At 39.7% G+C, this 26645-nt stretch overlaps 1 protein-coding gene across 1 annotated transcript in view; it reads right to left on the bottom strand.

Annotated features, from left to right (window-relative positions):
• LOC122825010 (1-phosphatidylinositol 4,5-bisphosphate phosphodiesterase beta-1) overlaps positions 1–26645 on the bottom strand; it is a 129300-nt gene that overhangs the window by 61497 nt on the left and 41158 nt on the right. The window contains exons 4-8 of the mRNA XM_044106045.1: positions 8611–8751; positions 8439–8518; positions 5334–5387; positions 3657–3732; positions 623–723 (exon numbers count right to left, since the gene is read on the bottom strand). Coding sequence (XP_043961980.1) covers positions 623–723; positions 3657–3732; positions 5334–5387; positions 8439–8518; positions 8611–8751 — 452 coding nt within the window. The remainder of the gene's footprint in view (positions 1–622; positions 724–3656; positions 3733–5333; positions 5388–8438; positions 8519–8610; positions 8752–26645) is intronic.

Raw genomic sequence — 26645 nt, forward strand, 5'->3', positions numbered from 1 at the left:
ATGTCTTGACTAAATTGTTATTCATATCTAAGAGTGTGAAAGTAAATTGTGTTCCCTGTATCCTTCTGTCTCCCGTCCCATCACTCTTAGGGGTAATTAAAAACTATAGATTAAGTGACACTGTTATACTGGCTCATCTCTCGCTCTGACTAACTCAAGGTCAAGTGGCAATTCACAGTCCGCAGCTTAACAGTAAGCCTTAAATGATAAAACACTCCTGGTTTGGGACTGGTTATATGTATTTTATTTAGTAAAATAATGAAACATGTTTTATTAATGTATATATGTTGATAAAAAGAAATGTCTTTAAGAGTAGGAAGGCAGGAATACGATATTATTAGAAGATCATTTATGCAGATAGAGGTCATTGCATCCTAAGGCTTTTTTGGTCATTTACTGTAGTTATCATAAGCAAAGTTAACAATTGTTTTCTTCATTTTGACTCCTTATAAAGAATGTGTAAAGAAATAGCAACATATCCTTAATATAACAGGACTTATAGACAGTCGTAACTTTAAGAAAAACTGAGATGTCAAAAACACGGATAACAAATTAAACCTTCGGTATTGTTTGATAAAGATTATTTTTCTCAACTGTGAATTAGAAACAATAAAGCTCGTACACTTCAGAGAAGATGTTGTCCAGCTCTGGTCGAGAGCAGATGTTACTCAGGAACATGCTGTAAACCTCTGGAGTGAAGTCCTCCTGGGGGACGGAGTCATTCTGCAGATGACAGCAGCAGCAGGGTCACATGAATGACATGCACCTTCTTTATAACAGGCAGAAAGTGGGTTACTTTAAAAAAAACAAAAAACTGCAAATCAATGAAATTAATACTGCTTTGCTTTTCGTGCAAAGCAGTATTGCTTTGTTGTTTTGGAAACAACAGAAAATAAAGATACTTTCCAAATTATTCTTACAGCGTAAGCTAAATACGTAATGCTTTTTGTCATTTGTTTTCTAAACAACAGGTAAAAGTTGTATTTTTTGTTCTCTGTTAAACAGTCATTTTCAATGTAATAAAATAAACATCCCTATTAGGCTCTTTGTCAAATCATTATAAAAACATTTTTTTTTTTTTTACAATTCAGCAAAGCAGACGGGGGTTTCTAAATAGCATTGGTCTGGGATTGAGATCGCCAGGGAAGAATGTCGTTGAAGGTCAGTTTTCATAGAGAGCCCAGCAGATGTTTATTTAAAATACTCTGGATTTTCTAAGAATTCATGTTGCCGTAAAAATAGAAAACAGGTTTTCTGGGCTTTAGGAAAAGAAACATGCATCACAGACTACTAACAGCAGCCACGAGTAGCTTTTCACATTTTCTGTCTCTGTTTTTCTCCTTATCCACCTGAAGTGTTTGTGGCCACCGTTTTAATCTGCTTTTTTTATCTGACTAAAGCGCACAAACTCAACAGAAGTGCCAGTAGAGTTTAGCCAGTTCACATGTTTACATTGGTGATAGTAATAGAGGTTTTTACTTTCGCCTGTTATCACAGCCAAGAAAACAATTGGCATTAGATAGCATCTAATGGTAGTAATGGCGAGCATGTTTGAACATTCAGTCAATTATTTACACAGCCAATCAGCAGCAAGGAAAATGAATGACGCTCCTAGATTGGCTGCTTTGTAAACACAATTTGAATTTACGCTTCACAGAAAAAAAAAGAAAAAAAAAGAAAAGGTAAATCCCTGAATACTACACAGTGAAGTGTTAATAGTAACAGGTAACAGGAAAATAGATGAGTTATTAAAAGACACCAATATCTGCTTCAAACTGAAACTCCTCAAAAGAGAGGAGAGGTGGAGAAAATTCAGGAACTACCGGACTTGGAACTGGAGCAACTCCTGTTCCAAGTTGGGAAACCAGTGCGTTCATTTCTAATACGAATGTATTAGAAATGTATACTGAAATATATATACACAATTCAGCCATGTTGGATTTTCAGGTCAGGGTTGGTAAGAGAACAAAAATCTTAAGTTGCCTTTCTTGGAATTTCAAGTTGTAGGAACCTTTCGGTCAGTTCTATATTACATATACATATCTGCATTTTACAGCACTTTATAATTCTACAATTTGTAGCATTTTATATTTTATATTTATTTTATTTTATCTACAACTAGTTGTTACTGTGTCTTGTCTTTATGCTGCAACTGCAAAGTAATTTCCCTGCTGGGATGAATAAAGTACTTCTATTCTAGTCAATTCTTCTCAAGCAAGCGATGTCAATGAAAAGCGGATTTCTTTAATACTCTGTGTTTGTTTTGTGATATAAACAAAAGCTGGAAAACTCCCAAGTCTTGTTCCAATTCTGTATTAAAATGTCTGAACATGGAAGTAACTACTTGGAAACCTTCCAGAATGGCTGCTACACACAACTAAAATCCTTTTAACATCTATTACGTAATGGCTGTTTTTTTTTGTTTGTTTTTTTTGCTTGAAGTCCATAGAGTAATAAAGAAAAACTTTCAAACAGAACAAATCCTCTGTCTGCCGATCATCAACCGCCTCCGGAAATTATTGAGTACATTCTATATGAGTCATGTTGTGTGGATGTGCCAGCTATTTACTGTACTGCTTAAATAAAATCTCTTACTCATTCATTCAGTTTTCATTCGAGGATCACCTCCACGTGGTCACAGCTTTGAAAATTCAAAACATCGACAGAACTGCTTCCAGTTTGCACCCACAGAGCGGGCGCCTTACTGAGCTATCGCAGCCAAGCAGGTATGATAAAGACAGAGTGCGCTCAGCAGCAGGTGTGCCGACAGGAACCAGAGCGGAACCAGAGGGTATTAGAAAAGAGAGGGAGGGAGATGAGGGAAGATGCACAGAGAGAGGGGGCGGAGGTCAAGCCTTGCTAAAACTCACTGAGTCATTCAGGAGACCTTGGTGTGAACCATGTTGTGAACGCACCCCTGCCTGTCGGGTGTGTGTGTGTGTGTTTGAGGGATTAACAGCGATACCATTTAGCTGTAATTACTTGCGCTGTGGAATAACAGCAAATCCCAGCAGACCTGCACACAGCAACACCCCCGGCCACCGTCTTGATGCCGCTCATTGTGCTAATTATGTATAGGTTTTTGTGTGTGGGTGCATGTCGGCATGTGCGTGCTTTTATTTCAGTTTACATTCAGAAGGCAATTATTACAGCGTTATTGTCTGCTCTCCTGTGTGTCCATATGTTTCAGCATGTGTTCATTGAACAGCATTTTGCCACTTTCAAGCATGAGCACTGCTGGCTGCTGCACCGTCGGAGAGCTGTGGGACGGCTTGCATGAGAGGACAGCTTTTGTCAAGCAAAGTCTGGAAATGGGTGCAAAGAAAGCAGCTTTTGTCGTCTTTATTGCTCCCGCTGGGTCCGTTTGTTGCATTACAACGAAGAGCGAATCGGTTTAAGGTTGGAAGCCGTGCAGCCATCCAGAAAGTATGACTCCAAACAAATGAGCGACGCAACAATCGGTTGCTGTTTCAGGAGAAAATGGGCTAAGTAGTGACAGACTGATAGATGAGGTGGAGTAGATTAAAGAGCGTGAGGCTAAAAACAAGCAGGAAGGGAGAAGAAGCAACATATATGGATGCAGAGTCATATGACAGAAGAAATGCGTTGGCCCAGTCATAAAAAAGAAAGGAAACTCGTGTAATTTGCCGTCTTACTCTGCCAGAAGGGAGGTTGCAGTTTTCCAGTGCTGTCTCCACTCGCTTCCTGTCTGCTGAGAACATCCTGAAGATACTGCAGGCAGACAGAAACAGCCTCTTATGGGTGAAAACAGAAAGTGTCACATTGACAGAGAGGCTTCCTCTCTGATCATCTGCATGTCAAATCCTAACACTTTCAACCAATGCTCATTCAGGATATCCTTCAAGAGACTCCGATTGTCCTGTGGGGAGCTTCCACTGTAAGAATAAGTCACAGTAAAAAAAACAACAACTAGAGAGTAATAAATAAATAAATAAAAATAAGCAAAGAGAAATAAAAACTCCAATGAGAGTCTCCAGCAAACTGGAGGGGAAAAAGTGGGGCACAGATAACACTTGAATAAAATATGCAGAAGAAGATGTAGAAGAATATGAGAGGAAGGAGAATAAGGAAGCTGTGAGCTTTCCTGAATGTAGCCTTGCAGTAAAGTTGTTATTTTTTATTACTGATTCACTTTTTGAAGCATAAGAGAAATTTCACCAAACTGCTCTATAAAAGGTATTTAGTAATCTTTAGAAGAAAACAGCAGATTGAAGACCTTTCTGTTCTCTTTTATTAAGATTTTCAAATCAATAAAAAATCATTTATATATATATATATGTACCACATTTTCTTTAGTGGACTAAGGGTAAATGATAGATATTTTTTTTAAATGATTAGAAAATTGATAGAAATAGAATAAATAGAAACAAATACCCACAACAGACTTTGTACTGCCTTGTTGTTGAAAATGTGCTACATAAATAAAATTCCCTTTACCTTCACAGACATATTTTTCCACAACAAAAAGATCATACAAGCATACCATTTTATTCATCACACACAAATGGAGATTAAAAAAACAACAACATTTCCTAATTCATTTATCTCTTGAACAGCACATATCAGCCATATGTGACTGAATTAGTGTTTTATCAAGGTTGTTGAGTTCTTGTCTTCAGTTTCTTTTACACAGACAATAAGTAGGATTTACTGCAGCCAAGTCTGGTCCATTACAGGTGCCACATGACTGTTTAGACATGTTTTCATATGCCATAGTATGTTTTATTTATTGGCTGATGTATCCCGGTGCAGATCTATGAGGACATGCTGTATGCTCAGTGGGAGAGCACTGTCAAACTGACATTACTCAAGCAGGCATGCCTCCCGAGCCAGGAGGTTAATTCCCTAAACGGTGAGGAGTGTGTCGCTGGCTCTGTGTTTTGACACCCACTGCTTTCAGCGGTGGCTCTGAGGGAGGTTATCACAGAAGTTCACTGTTGCTGCCTGAGAGCTCGACTTGAGTAATGGCAATAGAGGGAGTTTGTTTTTCAACGAGCTGATGACAAAGTCACAGACAAATGAAACTAATGCTCTCTAACCAGACATACACAAAAAGATTTGCTTCACACACCCAAAATTGTGGTTGTGTGAAACCCACACTCTAGAAGATAATATGAGTTGGGTTAAAATATCAGAATAGAATGGATGGGGATAATATAGTCCTATATATGCAGACATCCACAGTAAGGCTGTGGATGCTGAAGTGCACTAATGCTCAGAGTAAAGTGTAGAAGCAGAGCAAGCTACAGTGTGCACTGATCAAAAGAGCTAAAAGGTGCCAGGGGAGAGAAGGATGAGTCAGAAAGACTTACTTCTTGACAGGAATTCGTCCCTCCGGGTTGAGCTGCAGCTTCAGTCGAGTGTATCTGCAATGGACAGAGAACACATTTCAAAACCAGATGCAACAGCAGTTTCTCTGTGTGAAATTTCTGCACCAGTGTATTGTCTTTCAATGTGTGCTTGTTTTGTCACCAAGTGTTTGACATCGTGTGTTTAGCTTGATGTGCTGTGGAGCTTTCCATCAGACATAGTTACATTTTGGTCTAATCTGAGCAAAGAATCTTCTTCTTTGTGCCGTTTGACAAATTCCTTCACATTGCTTTCTCCTTGTCACTTTTTCATGCAGGCGAGTTCTGTTAATAGTTGTGCTTCTGACAGAATATCCAGCCTGAGAAAGTGGATCTCTGCAGCTCCTCCAGAGTACTATGGGCCTCCTGGCTGCTTCAAAGGAAGAGCTCTGCACCAACATGCCGCCTGGACTTTGCATAAATGTTGAAATTATCTTAACCTGGGTGCAGTGATGTGTGATTGAATGGGTGTGTCAAGTCAGAGACCACTGAAACAAATGTCCACAATGACCTAGATGGGGCAGAAGTGATGTCCCAGTATCTGGAGCTATTGGCACAAGATTAGAGACACATTGTGACAAAAACAAAAAACAAAAAGCGGTGATTTGCTGTTATGTTTACTTATACAGATGCACAAAAATTTAATTCAATAATGCTTTATATCAAAGGAAAAAATTAAAATGCTGTGGTAACTCGTATCACCCAAGAATCTTTAAAGAGTTGTTGAAGATGGTGATGCTGTGGGTAGGAAGGATCTCTTGTAGAAGTCAGGCTTGTATTGAATTTGAGGAGACCTCTGACTGAAGACTGTTGCTGGACGACAGTATCATGGCTGTCATGACATGCTAACAGGGCATCAGAGACAATATTCCACAGTAACATGTCCTGGGTTTTTGGCAAGCACTGCTAATCCACCTCTTTAAAATCTTAGTCTGGCCACGTGGTTAGAAAGCAAAGCAGAGAGGTGTTGGAGTCGAGGTTATGATCCTTGCCCGTTATGATTGACAATTTGATCTTCCTCCTTCTCTCTTTCCTCTGGTCAGCTCCTCTGGGATTTGGGGTCTTAGTCCAGGTATTATTTGAACTTTTGACATACTAATCAGCTGATCCCAGTTGGAAACACAATACCTTGATGCCACGGTTACACATCATCATGAGCACAGAGGAAAACATCCCAACACCTGGACAGCATCCAAAACCATAATTGTCCAAACGTGCAATGCTTCAACAAAAAACAGGCAAAGAGATGAAGTCTACAAAAAGAAAAAAAAAAAAAGGTTCTACTTTGACATGCTCCAACCATAAGCGGTGCAATTCAAAACGATATTCCAAAAAGCCCAAAACACGTCAAAAAACATACACTACAAACTCTGTGTGCATATACAAACTCTTCTATCAGCACATCCCCCAGTGAGTGAACTTTGCATGCCATGAATGTCTGCCTATGTTTACACTGCAGCTTTGAAATGCGGTTAATTCCTGGAAGTCTCAAGAGTTGGCAGTGCAGAGCAGAGCAGTGTAGCAGCAGCGGCCGCGCGGGCAGAGTAACCTGGGCTATAAATAGCTTAGCTGCAACAGGAGCTATCATTACAGGTCGGGCTTTAAGTGGCTGCTGGCTAATAATTAATATCCATTATAGTGTCCACTTCTTAGGGCAGACTGGCTGCCTGAGGGAAAGTCACAGATGCCTTTAGTGGTTAATAAGGGACAGATTTGTTTTCTTAAGCATTTTTTCTAGAAAAAAACAGAAACAAAAATTTCAATTCAATTGACGATAGTCAAACATGCCGTTCATGATGTGCTTAAATCACTCTCGTTGTGCTATACAGAGCACAAAAGAAATCAAAGGAAACATTCATTTAAAAATCTGCTGGATCCTGCAGTTTCCTGCTGCTTGTAACACGTCTTATTCCCACTATTAAAAAGAAAACACCAACCTCTCACAACCTTGAGAGCTGCAGAGAATTGACCGCATGTAGAGAAACATCAACGTCATTTCAGGGGAAAAAGTCTCCACATGCTGAAGGAGTGGGAGTAAAAACTGTTGCCCGATTTGTAAGCAAAGCAAGAGCACAACAGCTGCTGCTGTGAGCAGCCATCGTGACTGCAAAAGCCGATCTCTTCAAATTTATTCAACCCTCTTCATGCTATGTGGTCGATGGCCACCTTTATTGTCTCATAAGTCAATTAGACTCCTCAGGGGTGCCAGTTAATGGCTTCTATTCGCTGATAAACATCAGACAGCAGCAAGATGTCACCAAACAGCTCTGGGTATTTCACTAAAAGCTGTGTCTCGCATTTATGTCTAAGCTCACTTTGCATGAACGTCACTCAGTCTCGCACAGTGCACATGAATCGGCGTGGACGCCTGGGTGTGTGTGTGTGTGTGTGTGTGTGCGTCTGGCGGAGACAACCATGATGCAGTGAGCCGTTTGACACAAATAATCCGCAAACATTGGTCGGTGCGGGGATAACTGATTATGAGTCTGTCGAACTGGAGGCACAAACATTTACATGGTCAAGTGGTTATTTTTCTACCATTGCAACTTCAAACTAAAGCCCAGATCCACCACAATATTTGTTGTGTGTATTTTATGCACATGGTGCTTTATTAACATCTTCCTTTCTGGTGACTTTGTGACACATAACTTTCAGAAGTTTTAACGTATCGGTTACAAATACATGGCACCATTTCCAGATTTTTATTTGGAAATTGTTTTGTATACCATGTTTCTCTTTCCTTCCACTTCAGAATTGTGCAATAGATTTTATGTGTCTGTCACCTGACGGAAAATAACATTAAAAAACATCGAAATGTGCGGCTGTAGAAGAACAAAACATGCAAATCTTCAATTTATATGAAAACTTTTACAAAGCATTTTACACAAGTAAAAATGCAAGTGTATTGAGTAAATACCATTTACTTTTCTCCACCGCACAGCTCATAACTTCAGTGGCATTAGAAATGTCTGGCATCTTTGCGGCACCAGAAAACCTAATTTTCATGTCTGTATTGGGAGACACAAGCTTTTACATTTTCTCTGAGGCTTGTGGGTTCAAATGACATACGCTTTCTCAAGGCAGGCCTCTCTGGACATGTTCTGTGCCAAAAGGTTCGACGCCAGGCTGAATAATTCCTCTGCCCATTCCTGTAGAAAGTAAACCAACAACACATCATGTTAGCATATTTGGATCATATTTTTTTGCTGTTTCTTCCTTTGTTTGATTTAAAAATAGCAACCTTTGCAATCTCCTCTTGAAGGGCCATGAAGTTCAGGTAGGTGATGTTGACCATGTCGGTGCCACTGACCACAGTCAGCATCCTGTTCTCCAACTTCCCTGGCAGTGTGCTGACGTCCAGCAATTCACGCAGCTTTGCATCCTTAGGAGAAGAAACAGACAAGGAAGCAGAAAAAAAAAAATCGTCACAAAGACTTAAGAGAATAATAACAATAATAATAAAAAAATCCATGTTTTAAGGTGAAAAATGCATTTTTATTATCGTATTTTTTTCAAACACTGTGGGGGAACCAGTCACCCAAACATACGTCCAAAGTCCAGCAGGATAAACAAACCTTCAGTGGAAACGAAAATGATGCTAAGCAGAACACGGAAAAGGACGGGGAATGTTCTTTTGAGGAAGTGAGAGACAGTTCTGCGCTTTGTCATAAGATTTTTGGATTTCAGAGTAAAAGACTCCAAACGCTGAAACAAGACCTATCAGCGTTTGGAGTACCGTCTCATCAGAGACTGATTTGGCTGATTAATGAGAGCTCTACTATCTGCACGAAGTACACGAAGCAGTCATTTGATGTTTCAAAGCACTGAAACCAACAAAAAGCTAAATTATAAATGAAGAATAGTTCAACATTCAATCAGTCAGCCAGGATTCGGCTCCTATAATACAACGTTCCTATGATTGGCTTAGATTAGTATTTGGCTGGTTAAGGAAATGAAAATCATTTTTATTTTCCTGTAGTCAATAACTGAATCAACACAAAGAACTCATAACATTTTCTGTTCTTTTAAAGCACTTTTTTGGGTTTAATGAAAGTCTGATAAGTATATAGAACATTTTGATGCATGAACAAGGGTAATCTTGTGATGTCTTTTCTTTTTTGTTGGATTCCAAACTTCAAGATCTATCAAATAATCATGGTTTTCTCTTTTACCTCTCATAGAAATTGAAAAACCAAATCAGATTGCTTAAAATCTGAATAAAAGAATGAATCTAAAAAATCTGGGGCATCTCTTCAGGGTCTTTTTCCGTCACTCATTCATTTGGATTGATGGACAGACAGAAAAACATTTCTCTACACTTTGAGAAAAAGCAGCACAACACTTTCCTGGGACCAGCAGAGCAATACGTTTTCTCAGAAGTCTTTTTTTTTTTTTTTTTTAAACAAAACCTTCACGCTCCTGAGAACAGACAGTCTCCACCTTCAGCAAAGCAAAGTCCAGACTTAATTCGCCTCCACATTTATCATTTGACAAATTCAGCAGCTTGTTCCAAGAAATCTCCTCTCTGCCAAAACCAAACAGAGGCTGTTGGCAGCCGTCCAACTCACAGAGACGAATACTTAGAAGGTTTGCTGTTTTTTTATCTCTAAGAAGGGAAAAACTAATTTTAGCAAATATACATTTAGGTACCTAATCTTCAGTGCAAATCCTAAAATACAATCTACAATGCCTTAGAGGCACAAGAATTGAGAATAACAACCTTCTTCCTCTCCCCTTTGTGGGTTAGTACGCAAGAGGCATGCAGACTGGGTGCTCTGGCTTAATTAACACAACAAAAAGCTTTGTAAAGGATTCTGCAGAGAAAGCAAATGAGCTCCCATTAATTTAAGCAATCAAAAAATGAGCATTGTGTCCTGTTGATAAATGTCCTCTACCCGTCCCTCGCGTCCGCAAATCAAAATGTCCCAGAATCACCCCACCCCATCCAGCCCATTATTACATTTTAAGACAAAACATTTCCCAATTTGCAGTAAAAAAAAATATTCAGATATTTTCTATGGCTACCTCTCAATTCTAAGCAAACCACTGCTGTGTTTGTTGTGCATTATTTGCCGGCTCGCATTGCATGGTTCTGGTGTTAAAGCGATAAACAAACACATGTTCTCATTCAAATAAGAATACATCAACCTCCACTTAGATATTCTGTAAGCCACCAGCTGCATGTGAATGTGTAAAACCCACTTGCGATTTGCTTCAGCAAACAATGCTAGAGCACACATTGAGGAGCGCCGTGGACGGCTGCCAAGGATGAACAGCTTCTGAGAATAGACAAGATGACAGTAAGATGCATATTTCATTTATTACGGCACTTGAACATCAATGCAATGCGATTCTGCTTTAAATCTACTTGTAGCCATTAGCCGGACATGCTGCTCGTCTCCTGGTGTGTAGTCAGTGCAGAGCTATACTGGCAGGAAGCTGCAGGCAACCTGAGAAACCTCAGCAACTGTGATGGAAAAGATGAAATCACGCAGGTGGACCACGCGGGGGAGGAGTGAGGCAATGCAGAAAACCACGGACAAAGCAGCAAAAGGAGAGAAGGGGGGTTCATTCATGTGAACGAAATGTAATTTTCTACTGGTGCATTCATAGAGACTTTAGAGGCAGGCCTCAGGTCCCAGTTACCACAAGACTGGAAGTTTAGATCAAGCAGAGGGGAGTGGGTGGGTTGGGAAAATTTCTTTGAGAGCTTTTAAAGACGCATCCATAAAGCTTTAAAAGTCCACAGTCTCCAGAGTGCAGGTGTGCGAGTATGTTTGGTGCATCTGTGCATCCATGGACGCCGCAGTGCGATTCATCAGGCGCTCGTGACGCGGGTTAGCAGCTGCTATTAGCAGCACGTGAACTCCTTTCAGACACTGCCGAGCGAGGAAGAAAACAGACTTTTTCTGCCTGCGTTAGTTTGTCGCAAGGCCCCACCTGTCAACAGGTCTGCGCTCAAACTGTGTCATGCTCTACCGAACACAAGGAAGGGATTCAGACTGGCAACGGGAAATCGGGAACACAAGAGGTCATTAAGTCCGGAGCACGGCACTTGTCTAAACTCACACGCACGTTCACCGCAGTTTTGACACACGCAAACAGTCGCACACTTTCAAAAGACTAAAACTGTAACTTCAGAGAAAGGCAGTCACACACACATCTGAGGAAGCTGTTTGTGTTGCTAAATATGCACACAAAGGCATCAGATCAAAGGAAATGTCAACATGAATGATTAATTGACCCGTCTAAGAATACATATATGGCACATCGACAAGAGAAGCACGCGTATAAAATGGCACCAATTTCAAGTTTTCATGCTAAACTTTACAGCATTTATTCAGAAAATAATTAAAACAAATGGGCAGATGGGTTGTTATTGTAAAAAAAAAAAATAGTTTGTGCGAAAAGACTTCTTCTTGGCGAACACTAAACATGTTCACCACGAGCCTTTCAGACCAGGCTGAGTGGGGCAGAACAAGGATGATCTACATAGAGTCATGAAGTGTTATTTTGAGGTGCATTGAAAATATATCACTCTTCTCATAGCAGGAGCGCCTGTTTAAAAGCATGAACAAAATCTGATCTCTACAGTTTATTATTGCAGTGTCTTGTTTGGTCATGCTGACCGGTGCTAAAATGAAAATCCAATTTCTTCTCTAAAAAAGAAAGAAGCTCCACATGGCATAGGGTTACCAATAGAAAAGGAGATAATATGCTTCTAAATTGCAAATAATTTAATCGCTGGGTTTTTCAAGCTGCAGCACAAATGCAAAAGAAATTGACACGCTGTCACCAAGAAATCCAGAGCTGATATTTAGTGATGAGAATGGAAGAAAACTACGAGGAGGAATAAAAGGAAAAAAAAAAAAAAAAAACACAAGCAGTGGCTTCCAGGGTTTAGAATTATGCAGAAATTGGAGCACGACTCAAAACACAACAGACCTCCAGGCGTGGTGAGATCAGCTCAAAGTGATCAGCATGTAGATAAGGATTTTGTGTTCAGGATTGGGACTACTCTTTCCAGTATGCACACCGTGCAGGATAAAATTAATCGCACGGCGCATTCTCCTTGTGCTGCTGAAAACCTAATAAAAAGCTGGTAAAAATACAAATGCGCAAATATTTACTCGGAATATTCCTAGACTGCATGAAAATGTTTTCATGCAGATGTGATGCCAGTGGTGGTACCACTGCTGACCAGGAAAGCAGCAGAAAATAAATAGGAGTTCTGAGTAGTGTGAGAAGGGACGTGCTTTGTCCTTACGCTCAAATGAAGCTCCATAAATTTGCCACAATCGAGCATTGTTCAGACAACTGTGGAGGTCCCGGAGGCTGGAGGACGGCTGGAATCTGGGGACAAACGGGGCCCCAGCAGGTTCAGTGAAAGTAAAGCTGATAGTTTTTCCTGGAAGTTTTTCCAGAAGGTGTTAGTTTTGATTATTTGCAGTGAGGTTCTAAAAATTACCGTCACGTACTAGTAAGAAGATGTCGTCTCTCAGTGAGGGAGTTTCAAAGTAACAAAATTCTCAGAGAGGTGCAAAAATATTAAAATACTGTCCATTTTTTTAGCCAAATGAAACTGTTCATATTAGTAGAAAATAACCACATGTCGGTGAACGCGAGCATTTTACGGTTTCACAAGAGGTTGTGTTTACCCTTGGTACTACTTGTTTATCCAGCTGATGAAATTAAGCCATGTCAACTGAGCCTGCCATTGGTTGTCATCCAGATCAGCTACAACTTGCAAAAAACAGAGGAAACTTTTGGATTTTAAGTCATCTTTACAGCAGCATCAAAAACATATTCCTGTGCTCTCCAGGACTGCTAGATGTCATGACAGCTGATTCGACAAATGGGCATTTTTGTAAAACCTGGGTCTTACTTGCAAAGTAGCTTCCACTAGCCTGTGAATGTACTTACGTTTTCCAGAAGGTTAACAGAGGCGACGTCTTTCTAAAGCAGTTAACAGAGCAAAGCTGTACTATAAAAATTATATTTCTAAAATTAAAAACAGTATGAGATCTACCAAACTGTTTTTTTTTAATAAATATTTTTAATTTGATTACCGTCCACAAAAAATAAACATTTTAAATGACAAGAAAGCGAAGCCATTTTCATGCATTTGTGTGGCATTTTGCATTCCTTGTTAACCAGCCTGGGTGACTCACAGTGACTACAGAGAGTTTTGCACTCAGTAAAGCTAATCCTAAAATGACTCCCTCTCTTGGTGATGCAGTCATTTATTTAAGAGGGTTATGCTGCATCTGCAGAGCATGTTTTAAACATTAGCCACATCATAACTTACCCAGACAGAAAGCACTGGAACACTAATCCCATTAAAAGACAGAGCCCCGTTTCTGCCACCATGCCGAAGCTGGCCTTTCTTATCATGCACATGAAGTCGCATGGACAACCAGACGTGTGTGTCCAGTCAATGACTTCACAAAGTCCATGCACGCAAGATGCAAATGACTGCATCTAAACTGCTTCATGTGCTGCTTTGAGTACTCTACTAAAATGCAGAGCTTAGCAATAAAAGATCAGCAGCATGTCAGGAATTTGCAATGCTTAAAACGTTAAAAAAATAAATAAATAAATAAAAGCCTAAATGCAAACAAGTTGCTCACACAAAATAGGGCATATATGTTAAAATTAGACAAAACAAGACTGGAGATTTACAGAACTGAGCGTTTCAGCTGCAAAAGGACACCATGTATCTTAGCTTTAAAGCATTTTGCTGAACAAACAACTCTGCGGTTCAGCCTCCATAGTGGCAGCGTTTTGTACCAGAACGCTGCACTTTTCTACTGTAAACTTTCTCAGTGTGAAAATCACTTCGCTAACTTTTGTGTGTCAGGGGTGGAACTCAGGCATAAAAAGCTGCCCTAAGGATAAAACACAGATGAGAGCTTCACAAACAGCTGTGCTGTAAACGCGATCAAAGAATATGCATGAGAAAGAGAAGGGGGTGCAAGGGAATCAGAGGGAACCCAGTCAAAGACTCCCTGTCTTTGATTCCAGGGCTTTCACCTCTTTCTCTCCTTTGCTGCCTGAGTCCTGTATTCCAGCGGTGCCCAAAGTTGGTCCTCGAGGGCCAGCATCCTGCACGTTTTAGTTCTCTCCCTGGTGGTACCAACAACCACTTCAGCATGTCAATGTTCTTCTTAGGCCATGTAATGAGCCATCATTTGATCCAGCTACGTTAAACCAGGGAGAGAACTAAAACACGCAGGATGCTGGCCCTTGAGGACCAACTTTGGGCACCACTGCTGTATTCAGTCCCATCCCCTTATCTCTGAGGCAAATTGTTTCTGCTTCTTTTTATTATTCGCGTGTATTCATTTGAGCCCTCAAGAGTCAGGGGAGGCTGACCACCGCAGTTTTATGAGACGGAGAATTACCCATAGGGCCAGGAGTAAAAGGTCAGAGCCAGTCAAGTCATCAGTCAGTTCTCTGGTGATGCATTACTGACCACAGAATTGGCCTCTGGCTAGCAACGTGGTCGGCTTTGTGCTCTGCAGATTTAAAGCACAAAACGCATTTTGTTTTCAGATTTTGGGATTTTTAAGATTTGTTTTTATTTAGCAACATTATGCAATTTGAAGTAAAATCTGCTGGGAAGAAGTAAATTACTGAATTTTGCAAAGATGAACAAACGCGGCGATTTAAATTACCCATCGTCAAAGTACAGCGCCCGGAAAAACTATTCACTCTCCCTGACGAGTTTTTTTTCCAGGAATTTAGTGTAATGTACCAACACAAAGTACTGCAAAATTATAGAGTGGAGATTTTTTTTTACAAGTAAAAACCTTAACAGTGTTCATTATATTTGTATTTGCCCTTTTTATTCAGTTCTTTGCCAATGTAACAATGGCCGCACACCTTTTAGGGGCTGCTTGTGAAATTTGCAAATTAGACGATGAATGTTTTGCCTTTTCTTTGCCACAAATTATCAGCCTTCTCTGTCGCTGTTGAAGAAAATCATCCCCACAGTATGATACTTTCACCACTATATTACACAGATATGTTCAATTTTGGTCTGATCCAACTAAAACAGTTTCTTCCACCTCTTTTCTGAGCCCATATGAGTTGTGGCAAACTGCACAATCTTTCTTTCAACAGCGTTTTTCTTCCTGCCAGGTACCCAAAGATTACAGATTGGCTAAACACAGGGACAGCTGTTATGTCAACAGATTTGGCCACTGAGCTCTGGATGTCACCTGCCACTTAATGAGTGTTCCTTTTAACAGTGCCTCTCTTTTCCTGGATGGCAGATTGAACACTGCTCACTGAAAATCTCAATCTTTTAAATTTCTCTGTGACCTGTCTGGTGTGTTCTTCGCTCTACCTGCCACTATTTGCTATCTGCTCAGTAATGTTAGATAAAATCCCGTTAACGCATATTTGAAATTTGTGGTTGCAATGTGACAAAATCTAAAAGCACTGCACAAACTTCCTCTTTCTTTGCACATTAACTTGAAAGACAAAATGAGTAAGGAGGCATTTAAAATAACATTAACCCAATCATAATTTAAGTTGCCCTCCGTCTCATCATGAGCACTAAAGTTGGATGCATTTGCTCACTGTGGTGTGTTAGTGGTGCTCAGTCAAGCATTGATGCACAGGTTGAGGAAACGCGTGGGAGTCGGCTGGAAGCTTCAATTGGGACATTTCATTAACCCTGGCGCACTGAGACATGAAACATGAGATGGAGGGGCGGACAGAGGGAGCGCTAAGGGCAGATACGCACACTATTTTCAAAATGACAGAGTATCAGCAATAACTTGCCCTGACAGCCACCCATCTACATGTGTTGGGAAAGATGCCTGATGTTCACCTCCTATGATAATCAACTCACGGCACAGTGGAGCCGAGCATCGCAGACTTTGATGTTATAGCGGAAAGCAAATTCTTAAAAAGACAAGTTAAAAAGCTCAATATATCTTCCGCTATCATGAATATTTCAATAACAAACTCGGCGAACTTATTACAGTCATCTCTCTCGCAGATCAGACTTCATTCGAATGTACCACAAGGCTTCAGTCCCACTTTCATTACATCTGCAGTGCGGCTGGACTAAACACTCTAGGTAATAAAAGAACTGGTGTGGTGGCTCCAAAGTTTTACTCCAGGTACTTATGAATTTGTAAATCCACTTATTATTCCACTCTGCAACAGGGAGAAAGAATTTCTTGCATGATCACGATAGGATAATTCATCCATTTGAAGCTCACTTCTCCTTTCAGGTTCCTCTTAGAAGGTGTTGTGAAGCAGATTTAAACTTTACAGGATCTGCTTTAAATGACTAAAATAGTGAATATCACACTTAGTGTTACTACAAAACAAGTTGTAATACAAGCATTACAACATGAAAGGATCAATGAAGATCATTAAGCAAAAAAGAAAATGTAGTAACAGGGGATAAATACATAGCTTATCACTTAACAACAAGAGTAAATCTGGCAATTACCTTAAGAATGTTGGAAATATTGATGTGATGCATAAAAAAGAAATAACTGATAATTTACTAGAATGGCATTCCTGTATAAATGAATAAATAAACAAATTTATAAATAAATAAATAAAATTCCTTATCTGTATTTTTTGTAAGTGATCAAGTCTATGAAGCAGTTTTATGAGGCTTAATTTGGAGAACATGTAACATCAGCATGAGTGCAAAGTGCAGAGAAATACGTTGCTGTTTGCGGTTAATTTGGAGCCAACTTCAAAGGTAAATGATGAGAGCACAAACAGCTGCTTCTTGGGTTGTTCTGTTAGAATTTCTCAGTGAATATCTGTAGAAACATGCAAAGTGCAAAGACACAAAAAACTGCAAAAAAACAACAAAAAAACCCAAGCAGACAGCTCCGAAGTGGGATACAGAAAATGGACGGTTTAACAAGAAGTATAAAAATGAACAGTCTTAAGTTCAAAACAGTATAAACGCACAGCAGCACAGAGAATCCAAGGAATACAAAAGTCACCTGGCTGCTATCAAAGTGTTTCAGTGGACTCAAACGGCTCACGTCTGGCAGCTGCTGACAGCTGAGTGTGCATCCTTGGCAGAAACTCTTAATTCAGACTGCCACCTCACATAGAAAAACTCTGACATCTCATTCAGGCAGCTTTGTCGCAGAAGAGAAACACATTCTTTAATGGAAACACAGAGAGATGCCTGACAGCATCTGATTGCAAATCACGTCCCCCTCAGTAACTAACATATCTGACTGAACTGTCCACCGATGAACGCTGCATGATGGCCAGCATTGTCTTTATTTCTTTGTTTGCACGTATCAGCACCAAGGTAAACCCAAAGCGAGATCTAACCCCATCATTCGCACTGTTTTGTAAATATGTACGACTGAGTGATGCATAAAATGAAGAACGAACAAGATCGTCGTCAGATATGGTTCAAAGAATATGTCCTAGATTTTTTTTTTTTAAACAAGTGCATCCAAGTAAAAACTGTTGGTTGTTAAATTAGACATAAAACAGTGAGAGTACTCAGTTTTGAGGCACGTAATGAATGGGAAAAAATTGATTTTTCAGAATTTGACTTGTTGAACAAAGCAAATGTGTCCCTTCTTTTGACAATTGATTGGTTAATCTCTAAAAACCACTAGAAAAAAACCCCCCAGATATGACACTAATATAAAAAATTCTCAAAACTGTATTTTAATTTACTTTTATAGGAATATCTCCTGCTTGTCTGCTTTAAAAAATAGGCCATTAAATCATGTTTTACATTTTTAAATTTCTAACTCTGTAAAACACTGATACTGTGAAACTGTGTTTTTATATGCAAAGCCATCATACTATGAGAATCTCATGCCTACCTTAATTCAATCCATCTGTGCATGCAGCTCTACAGCAAATTAGCGTTTTAGGATTGTAGTTGGTACAGCTCCAGAGCTCTGTAGGAAATAAGGCTGCCAGCTCACATTAAGACACAAGCTTGGAAGTCAAGATGTAAAAATAATGAAAGAGAGGAGAATATATGTGACAATGAATCCCGAAGCTCTTCTGTTCTCGGGAATGCCACCTGCATAAAAAACAACAACAACAACAACAACAAAAAAACTGTGACAATGCTTCTTGTGTGCCGCAGCAGACCAAAGGCTTTCTTTTTACACACACTCGAGCATATGTTCACATAAAAAGCTGCAATTATGTAGGTTTGTGTTCACCGCAATTGAAAGAAGAGAGAATAAACAGAACAAAAGCTGGAGGACGACTCCCACTGCGTGTGAATCACTTTGAGGGAAAGACGGAGAGACAGAGGGGGGCAAGGGGCAAGCTTGATGAGGTGGAAGAAGTCTACCTGGCATGCAGTGTTCCTCTATCTGACTGAGCTCACATGAGGCAGACAGGAAGGGAAAGGCAAAGACAGGAGAGAGCTGACCTCAGACATGCACGCCACACTAACGCCAGCAGGAGAAAAAATAATCAGCTGCTGTGATTCGCAGGTTTAAGTTCCTCATTAGAACGAGCGCTGAGCAGAACTTGGATTGCAGCGACACACAAGTCAAACAGCCAAAAACGAAAACTCTTACAGATCACTTGGCTTAAATGTTTAATGAGGTATGAAAAGTATATTGTGCAATCAAATCCGGTATTGCCAGAAAATTGTGAGACCTTTAAAAAGACAGAATGGATGCTGAAGTTAGGGAATGTTCAAAATAGCTATAATGAGTTTCTCCACAATGAAAGACAAAAAAGAGGAAGAAACTTGAATTAAATAAGTTTCTAATTGCGTGTTATGCTTTGTTAATTTGTGTTTTGCTCAAATGTATGTTCTGCACGTCATAAGTATCCTGTTTGTTTCTTTCACAAACTCTGTCTGATTCAGTCCCATCACTTTGTAAGGTGGATGAACCCCATTCTGTTCAGGCTGTCCATGGCGCTCCGCTCTCAGGTGCCAGAAACGGACAGGTATGTAAATATGGCAATTATCCTGTAGTCACACAGCAGCTCTAATTTTGTGAAAGCAGACTTCAGTAAAGGTAGGGGAATGCTAACCGCTGGTGAGATTACATACAGTGCCTACACACCGGGAATGGCACATGAATGGCATTCAAGAAGACGCAGATTCACGCCCACATAAAGACTAATGAACAGGCTCGATGCACAAATAGATATGCAGTAGAAGCAGCCAAGACACTGGTGAAAAATCCACATTTCTGGTGCCTCGTTTAGCCCCCGAGAAAAACAAAATGTTCACACACGGGATGTTCTGATACAGAAAACTACTGAAATTCAACATTAGTAGATAAAAACCACGTTTGTGCGTTCAAATCAACGAATTTGCCTGCTGCTACAGGAATCTAATTTTCCCTGTAGAATATCTACTACAATAAATAGATACTGTTTTAACTCCTCTAGAGCCTTGAAAAATCATAAGCACTTTTTTATGGCCTAATAATGAAAAACACGACTTAAATTGTAAATCATACTTGACTTTGATACAAGGATCTTTCCCAGAGAAGTTAAAATAATCCATAATCCACAGTTTGTAATGCAAACTGCAAATTCCAGTTTGCATTACAGTTGTCCTGATAGAATCCCTATTATGTTCTTTTCTACATAATTGCTATCACAGTCATTACTTGCCATTACAGAATGACAAGTACTGGTTAAAGAATCAGTTTTTAAAATATTTTTAATGACTCTGATAGACACTCCTAAGACAAGATGATACACAATATTGGGTTTATGAGAACAAGATGAGATTTTTGACATTTCTGAGGGGCCACCAGCTAATGCTTTTGACAATTGAGCTATTTTTTTACAGTTATTGCAAACTATTAGAGATAGTTACTGGAGTAATCCGTAAATTACAATGCTACACTGGGAAAGTAAAGAAGTGATTTATGTGTACAAAACAGAATTTTCAGCGTTGTGAAGAGAGAAAAAAACACAAACATCTGGACAACAAACAAAGACCAACATCTCACTTTTGAAAAGTGAAGCCAACAGACTCTGTTTAAAGAGCATCTCTGGTTGGTGTTAATGTTATTGAGACAAGTCAAGTGTCATCACACCCCTCCTTCAAGAAAACCTTCTATTCTGCTGAGTGTCCTGCTAAAAAAAAAAGGGCCCTTTGCAGCATTTGTTCCTCCCTCTGGCTCTGTGCTAGGGGCCCTCTACCACACAGGGGTCATATAGAGTCAGTCCCACCAGGGAAAATGTACACAGGGAGGTCGGGGAATTAATAATTCATGAGTCCCTTGCGCTTCAGTTCAGGCTTAAGGCCATGAATGTTCTGCTATTGTTGGTGCAGTGACAAGGCGGCATATGTTCTCCCCCTTTCCTTGTTTCCATTACTCTTTGAGTTTCACTTCTCCATTTTGCTCCATCTTACCAGCAGCACATCATGCGCTGCGCCCTTACTACGCAGAGGACACTAAGCAGATTCAAGACCCAATGACAACTTCAGTAATTCTGGCCAGAGTCAATTGGGTTTATTTGGAGACGTTCCTGCAGGGATATACAGAAAGGCTGCGTAACATCAGGAAGAGTCAGCAAACTGTTTATAGTGATAGAGGAGGTGAAGAGAAAGAGCTCTGCTTTGTCTTTCTGCTGACGGTGGATTTGGAGGTTTCCTCTGATTTGTACTGTTGTACACAGTAGTGCAATAAAAACCCAGTAATTAATTTAAGGCATATTTCAGTATTGAACAAGACGATTACCAATACGAAGATATACAAAGATTTCATCGAGTTAAGGTTTTGAAACGGCAAAACTTTTTATTTCCACGGCCCCTACATTTTAAAGGCCTTGAAATCAAATGAGAAAGTGCCAGTGATCAAAGTGGTTTATGAATCAAAGAGCGATACAACACTGACGGTCAGCTGGCTGAAAGAAGACCAGTACATTTTCCCCTCTATTAAAAGAAACAAAGTGCGCGAGTATTCAGGGTATAAAACACAGACTGATAATCATGCAACAGTCTGCATAACAAGCACTGAAAAATTATTAAATTCACAAGATCCGGTCCATTTTAAAAATGCAATAAATAAATTCTAGTGACCACATTACAGCAAGTAAAATAAAACACTATGCCATATTTTATAGCAGTAAGAAAAAATACTGTCTTCAGATCATATTAAATAATTGTATTTTAAATGTCAATGTTAATATAGCATATTCATACAAGTTTATCATACAGAGATAATTTCACACAGGCCTGCAATTTCATACAAGCTCATGGATTCGGGTAATTTTGGTAAACACACCAATTACTGGAAACAAAATTCTGTGTTTCCTGGTATAAAGTTTCGTTTCAGCAATATCTGTGAAGCATTTAAAGTGGTAGTTATGGTGTTGCACTTTTTTTTCAAAGGACATGGGTGCAAAGGGGAACTTTAATCAAAGCTTTTAGAGTTTCAAATGGAAATGTGGATGTGGGCTAGGAGGACAACTCGGTACCATGTTGATCTCCACACATCCTTGGCGCTGTTAAAATGAGACAGCCACTGCAGGCTTTTGTAAAATGAAGTTCAATTTACAGAATGACGAGCTGTGATATCACCAGGGCAGATACAACCGCTGCAAGATAGCTCAACTCAATTAAATTTAATATTATTGGCAGTGCACACTTCTGCTCATAGTTGCTCAACATCGAGGACAAATCCTTGACTCAGAACTTTGAAAAAGTCACCAAATCTCTGAATCTGATTTCTCGTCGCTGTTTTTCTAACAAATCCTGCTGGAATTGTTTTATGTCAGAAACTGACCCATTGTCATGAAGTGGTGTGGTGGTGGCGGTGAGGCAAAACGCAGCAGACCCAGATATGCGGTGATGAGGAGTTTTAATGATAAATAAACAGAAAACAGTTCTCAGACCTGGCAGCACTGTAGAGCGGAAGGCTAATGCTCACTACAGGTAGCGACAGGGACAAACGAAGGACTTAACAGTCAACTCCAAACTGAGACATTCACAGACATAACCAGACGTACACTGACGTACACAGACTGCGAAGACGTAGGACCCAACGAAGACAGACACACACAGGTGACACTAAATACACAAGAGGTAATCAGGGAACGAGACACACCTGGGAACTAATCACGGGGAGACAGGACAACACAGAGACTCAGACACACAAGAAAACTAGAAATAAATACACAGAAAAACACAGAACACAACACCCATAGACAAGAAAGGATGGTTTAGAAACACACAAGCGAGAAAACCCACAACAGTTCCACGTACTGGGGAAGACATTTATGATGGGATATGCACCAGCTCTACTAATTTGTCTTTGAAATCCCTGACTAAACATTTGAGAGTCCTAGCTGAGAAATGGGCAGCTGTAATTGTAGTCCTTTGTCTATAGTTATCGTTTAGCATCTTGCCATCATTAGCTCCCCTGTGACACAAAGAACCTGCTGTCCCGATATCCTCAGACCATCTGCCAGCCCAGGTCATGCCAGCCACTAACCAACCAGCCACCTTCCACCCTCACATAATGCTCCATTTGGTGTGGCATCTGTGTGCTCCACTGATGCGCCAACAAGAACTTGCTGAATGTTTGAACAAGCTTTTGGATATTTTTACGATGCTCAACTGGTCACTTTATCTGTGGTCTGTGTTAACAGTAATCTGGGGGGAAATCCTGTCGTAATGACACATTCCATGTCGAAGAATCTCCCATGTCTCATTGGTCATGATCCTGGGAGTGATCTTTCATCAAATATGATTATATTATGTATAATATGTGTTTCTTCTCTGTGAGACACAAGAGAGACTAATGGCACCGGTCTGAATGTCTGGAGAAGCTGACATGGTCATTCTGTGGCGAGTTCCCTTATAGAAACGCCTTGGGGATGCTAATTTCATTGTGAGAAATAGTTTCTCACACAGTGGAATAAAATGCTTTCACTCCTATTTCTCAGTTTCATTGCTATACATGGAAATGGTTGGTCTAGTACTGGATAATGAAACAGATACTGACAAAAAAGGAAAAAAAGAAACACTAAATAGAGAAAAAAAAAACCATTTGGCATGTTAGCTTTTCTACACAAAATAGGAGCTTAAATTTGCAGGAAGTAATCATGTTTTTTTCTTCTTTCTGTACAAAAGAAAGCTGTCAGACTCTCTGGAAAGTGCTACATTTCAGATAACGAATCTGCAGTCTCTCAGCTTCCAAAACACGTACTGTCCACAATGGAAATGGAGCTATTCCAACAAAACAAATGGCTGCACCAAAAACTGCCAGAGCTTTCAACAGAAAAAAAAAAACATGCCCAGAAAGTAAAATCATTCAGAAGAAAAATGACCCAGAATTGAAGTTCTTGGATTCAAAACTTACTTAACTCGTTATTTTAACTGGTAATAAAATGAGAAATTCACAAAAAAGGCAAATGGTTTTCCACCTTCATTTACCGACGACCTCTAGAAAGGAAAAAGAGAGCTTTGTGGTCTCTGGGGCAGCAGCGTTAAAAGCCAGACATTTTCTTTGCAAACCCTTTTGAGATTTACTATTGAAAACCAATTAAGTCTTTGGCGTGCTGATGTGGTTGGAAGGGACTGTTGGTGGGAGTGACAAAGGTCACCTGTCGCTATACATCTTGGAACCAGAGAGGTTCTTTCTAATTACACACATACACACCCACGCACACATTCCTTCACATTTGTGGGTAAAGCCATAAAATGATTATATATGAACTCCTTCCCATGTGTGCAACATCTAACAGTCTCACTTATGTGATTGATGAAGTTAGGGAATGACCTGTGCGACAGAGGCAGCAATTAAAAAAATTCCCCCAAGCTCCTTTCTCGTCTCTTCCACGATTCATTATCTGTGCACATATCTGTAATTCAGAGATGGGAGATAAGAGTGTAGATGAAACCATGGTGAAGATATTGATCACTGCAATTAAGTCTGAACAAATTAGAGGGGAAAAGAGAGTAACCTGTTTTTGCTTGCAATACTACGTTATCTGCCATTGAAGTCTGGTTTTCAAAAATAATGAGATATTTGCAATTTTACTGATTGCAAATATTCTTTCATTAATGCTGCTTTAATAGTATTCATAATCATAATTTAGATTAAAACTTTCACATAAAGATTTAAATCGTTTAAGTTGTTTGCTTCTCAACACTACTAACATACAGAGATTGTATTTGGAAACATGAGACAGAATGTAAAGAAAGAAAGTTCAGTCTGGAGAGGGCTGGAGCGTTACACAGACCTGCATAATAATGATCCAGAGTGACCAATAGTTTTCAGACTGTGGGACGAAGCCGGAGTACCCAGAAAGAACCCAGGTACACCTGGAGAGAGAGCATGCAAACTCCCTGCAGACAGACTGCAATGAACTAAACCCAGGACCGTCTTGTTGCAAGGCAATAGTGCGACCACCCAGGATAGAAAAACACCTAATTTGAAGACATAATAATGCACAGAGTTAGTAAAATGTCATTTTCTTTAAATTTCTGCCTAGTTTTATAAGCATATCTTGCTAAAAGGCTTCCATACCATCACCCTAATCTTGAACACATCCACAGATTCTCTACCAGATTGAAGGCGGTACTCTAGTTAGGCTAATATAAAATGGGATTTTTTTTCTTTTTAAAATTCAGATGAAACGCACTGGTAAAATTGAAAATGACTTTAAATCTAAAAAATTTAGGGGTAATGACAACACTGAAGGAACCTTTGGGACCAAACCCACTTTTAAACTCTTCCTAATACTCTGCTTAGACAAGATGCCTGCCTAGTAATTCCCTAAAAATACTCCAGCTGATCCCGAATATATCAGCAGTTCAGACAGAATAACTCCCACACATATTCATATTCATACTAGTCACAATGAAATCACATTTTGTTTCCAATGAAAACTTAATTCCGCTGTAAAATTTACAAAAATGTCCAAATGTCCTACATGATTCATGATCGGTTCCTTCATGTGTACTAGATGAAAACCCTGAGTCATAACAGTTTTGTTTTTTAAATAAATGCTTTATTGCAACCACCAGATGTCAATAACTTCAACTTTTGTATACCGTCAATATTATTAGATTTTTCTCAGTGCTAATGTGTACCGATGTGCAGCAGCTGCTGAAAAGTTTAACTTGTTCAAGGATGGCTAACAAATTCATTTTGATTTTAGATGTTAGTGCATAAAAGATCCTGACATGACATAAACGTTTACAGCGCAGAGATTTGTACATGTCCTGACTTTGTCTTAGAGGTTAATCCTCTCTTTTCAAAGGAAAAACTCCCTTTTCCTCTGGTTAGCTCTCTTAAGATCAGACCCAACAACACAACAGACTGTGCTGTGAATATCGACGAGCCCATTATTGTTTTGGTGTAATTTTATCAGCTTGTATTAGAGAGGGATAATTATCCAACATAATCACATTGATTGACCTTTTGAGAAGCTCATTTAAAATCAGGTCCTCCCAATCACAATGTGACCGTAATAAAAACCAATAGCACAGAGCTGAGAGTGTTATTTATCAAAAGTTTGTAAAGTTAAATCACGAGGCACAGGGGACTCGAACGTCAGCATTCACATAATCAATCAGGAGCCCCACCTGACTTAGAAAACACTCGGTTGTTCAATATATTGATAATGACATATTGATCGAACTGCATGGAAGAACAGTTGCATCAAGACCAGTCAATAAAATGTCCCCCGAATGCCACCGGGGGTGTACTTTTATTACATCACCTGTCCGAAGAAAAGACCACACAGATGAGTGGTAAGATTAATGTCTGTTGTAGTCTGCAGGACTGACTGCCAACCCAAGATTATTGTAGCTAAAGATATAACCAACCTACCTTATCTGAAACTGATAGAGTAAAAAATGATTTGTCAAACTGTAAATATAAACCAGTAAGATTCAAAGGTTTGTTAAAATGAAAGGAATAGTGTTTGAACATGGTGATTAGAATGAGTAATAATAAAACAACAGGACCGAGTTTGTTCCCTCTAGACACTAAGTATGGACTGAAATTTTCCTGCCACCTGGAATTTAATGAATCCGTCTGTATTAACTGTCTGTGCTAACAGCGGTTTCTTTTTATGAAACAAAACGCAGGCTTTCAACTGGCGTCAAACTTCACAGTCTAGTTCGAGAGCTGCTGCCTTTCCTGCTTCTTATTTGATCAGCTCCTCTTCCACTGGGATGACTGTTTGCTGGGTTAACAAAATGTCACATCTGATTTCACTGCAGGCATCAAGTGACTTGAAGAAGCCAAGTCCCACTAGAACAGACTGACGCCAGCATGGTGACTAAAGAAAAGAACGATGGCATGCCAG

The sequence above is a fragment of the Gambusia affinis genome, linkage group LG22 (assembly GCF_019740435.1).
Source record: "Gambusia affinis linkage group LG22, SWU_Gaff_1.0, whole genome shotgun sequence".
NCBI lineage: Eukaryota > Metazoa > Chordata > Actinopteri > Cyprinodontiformes > Poeciliidae > Gambusia > Gambusia affinis.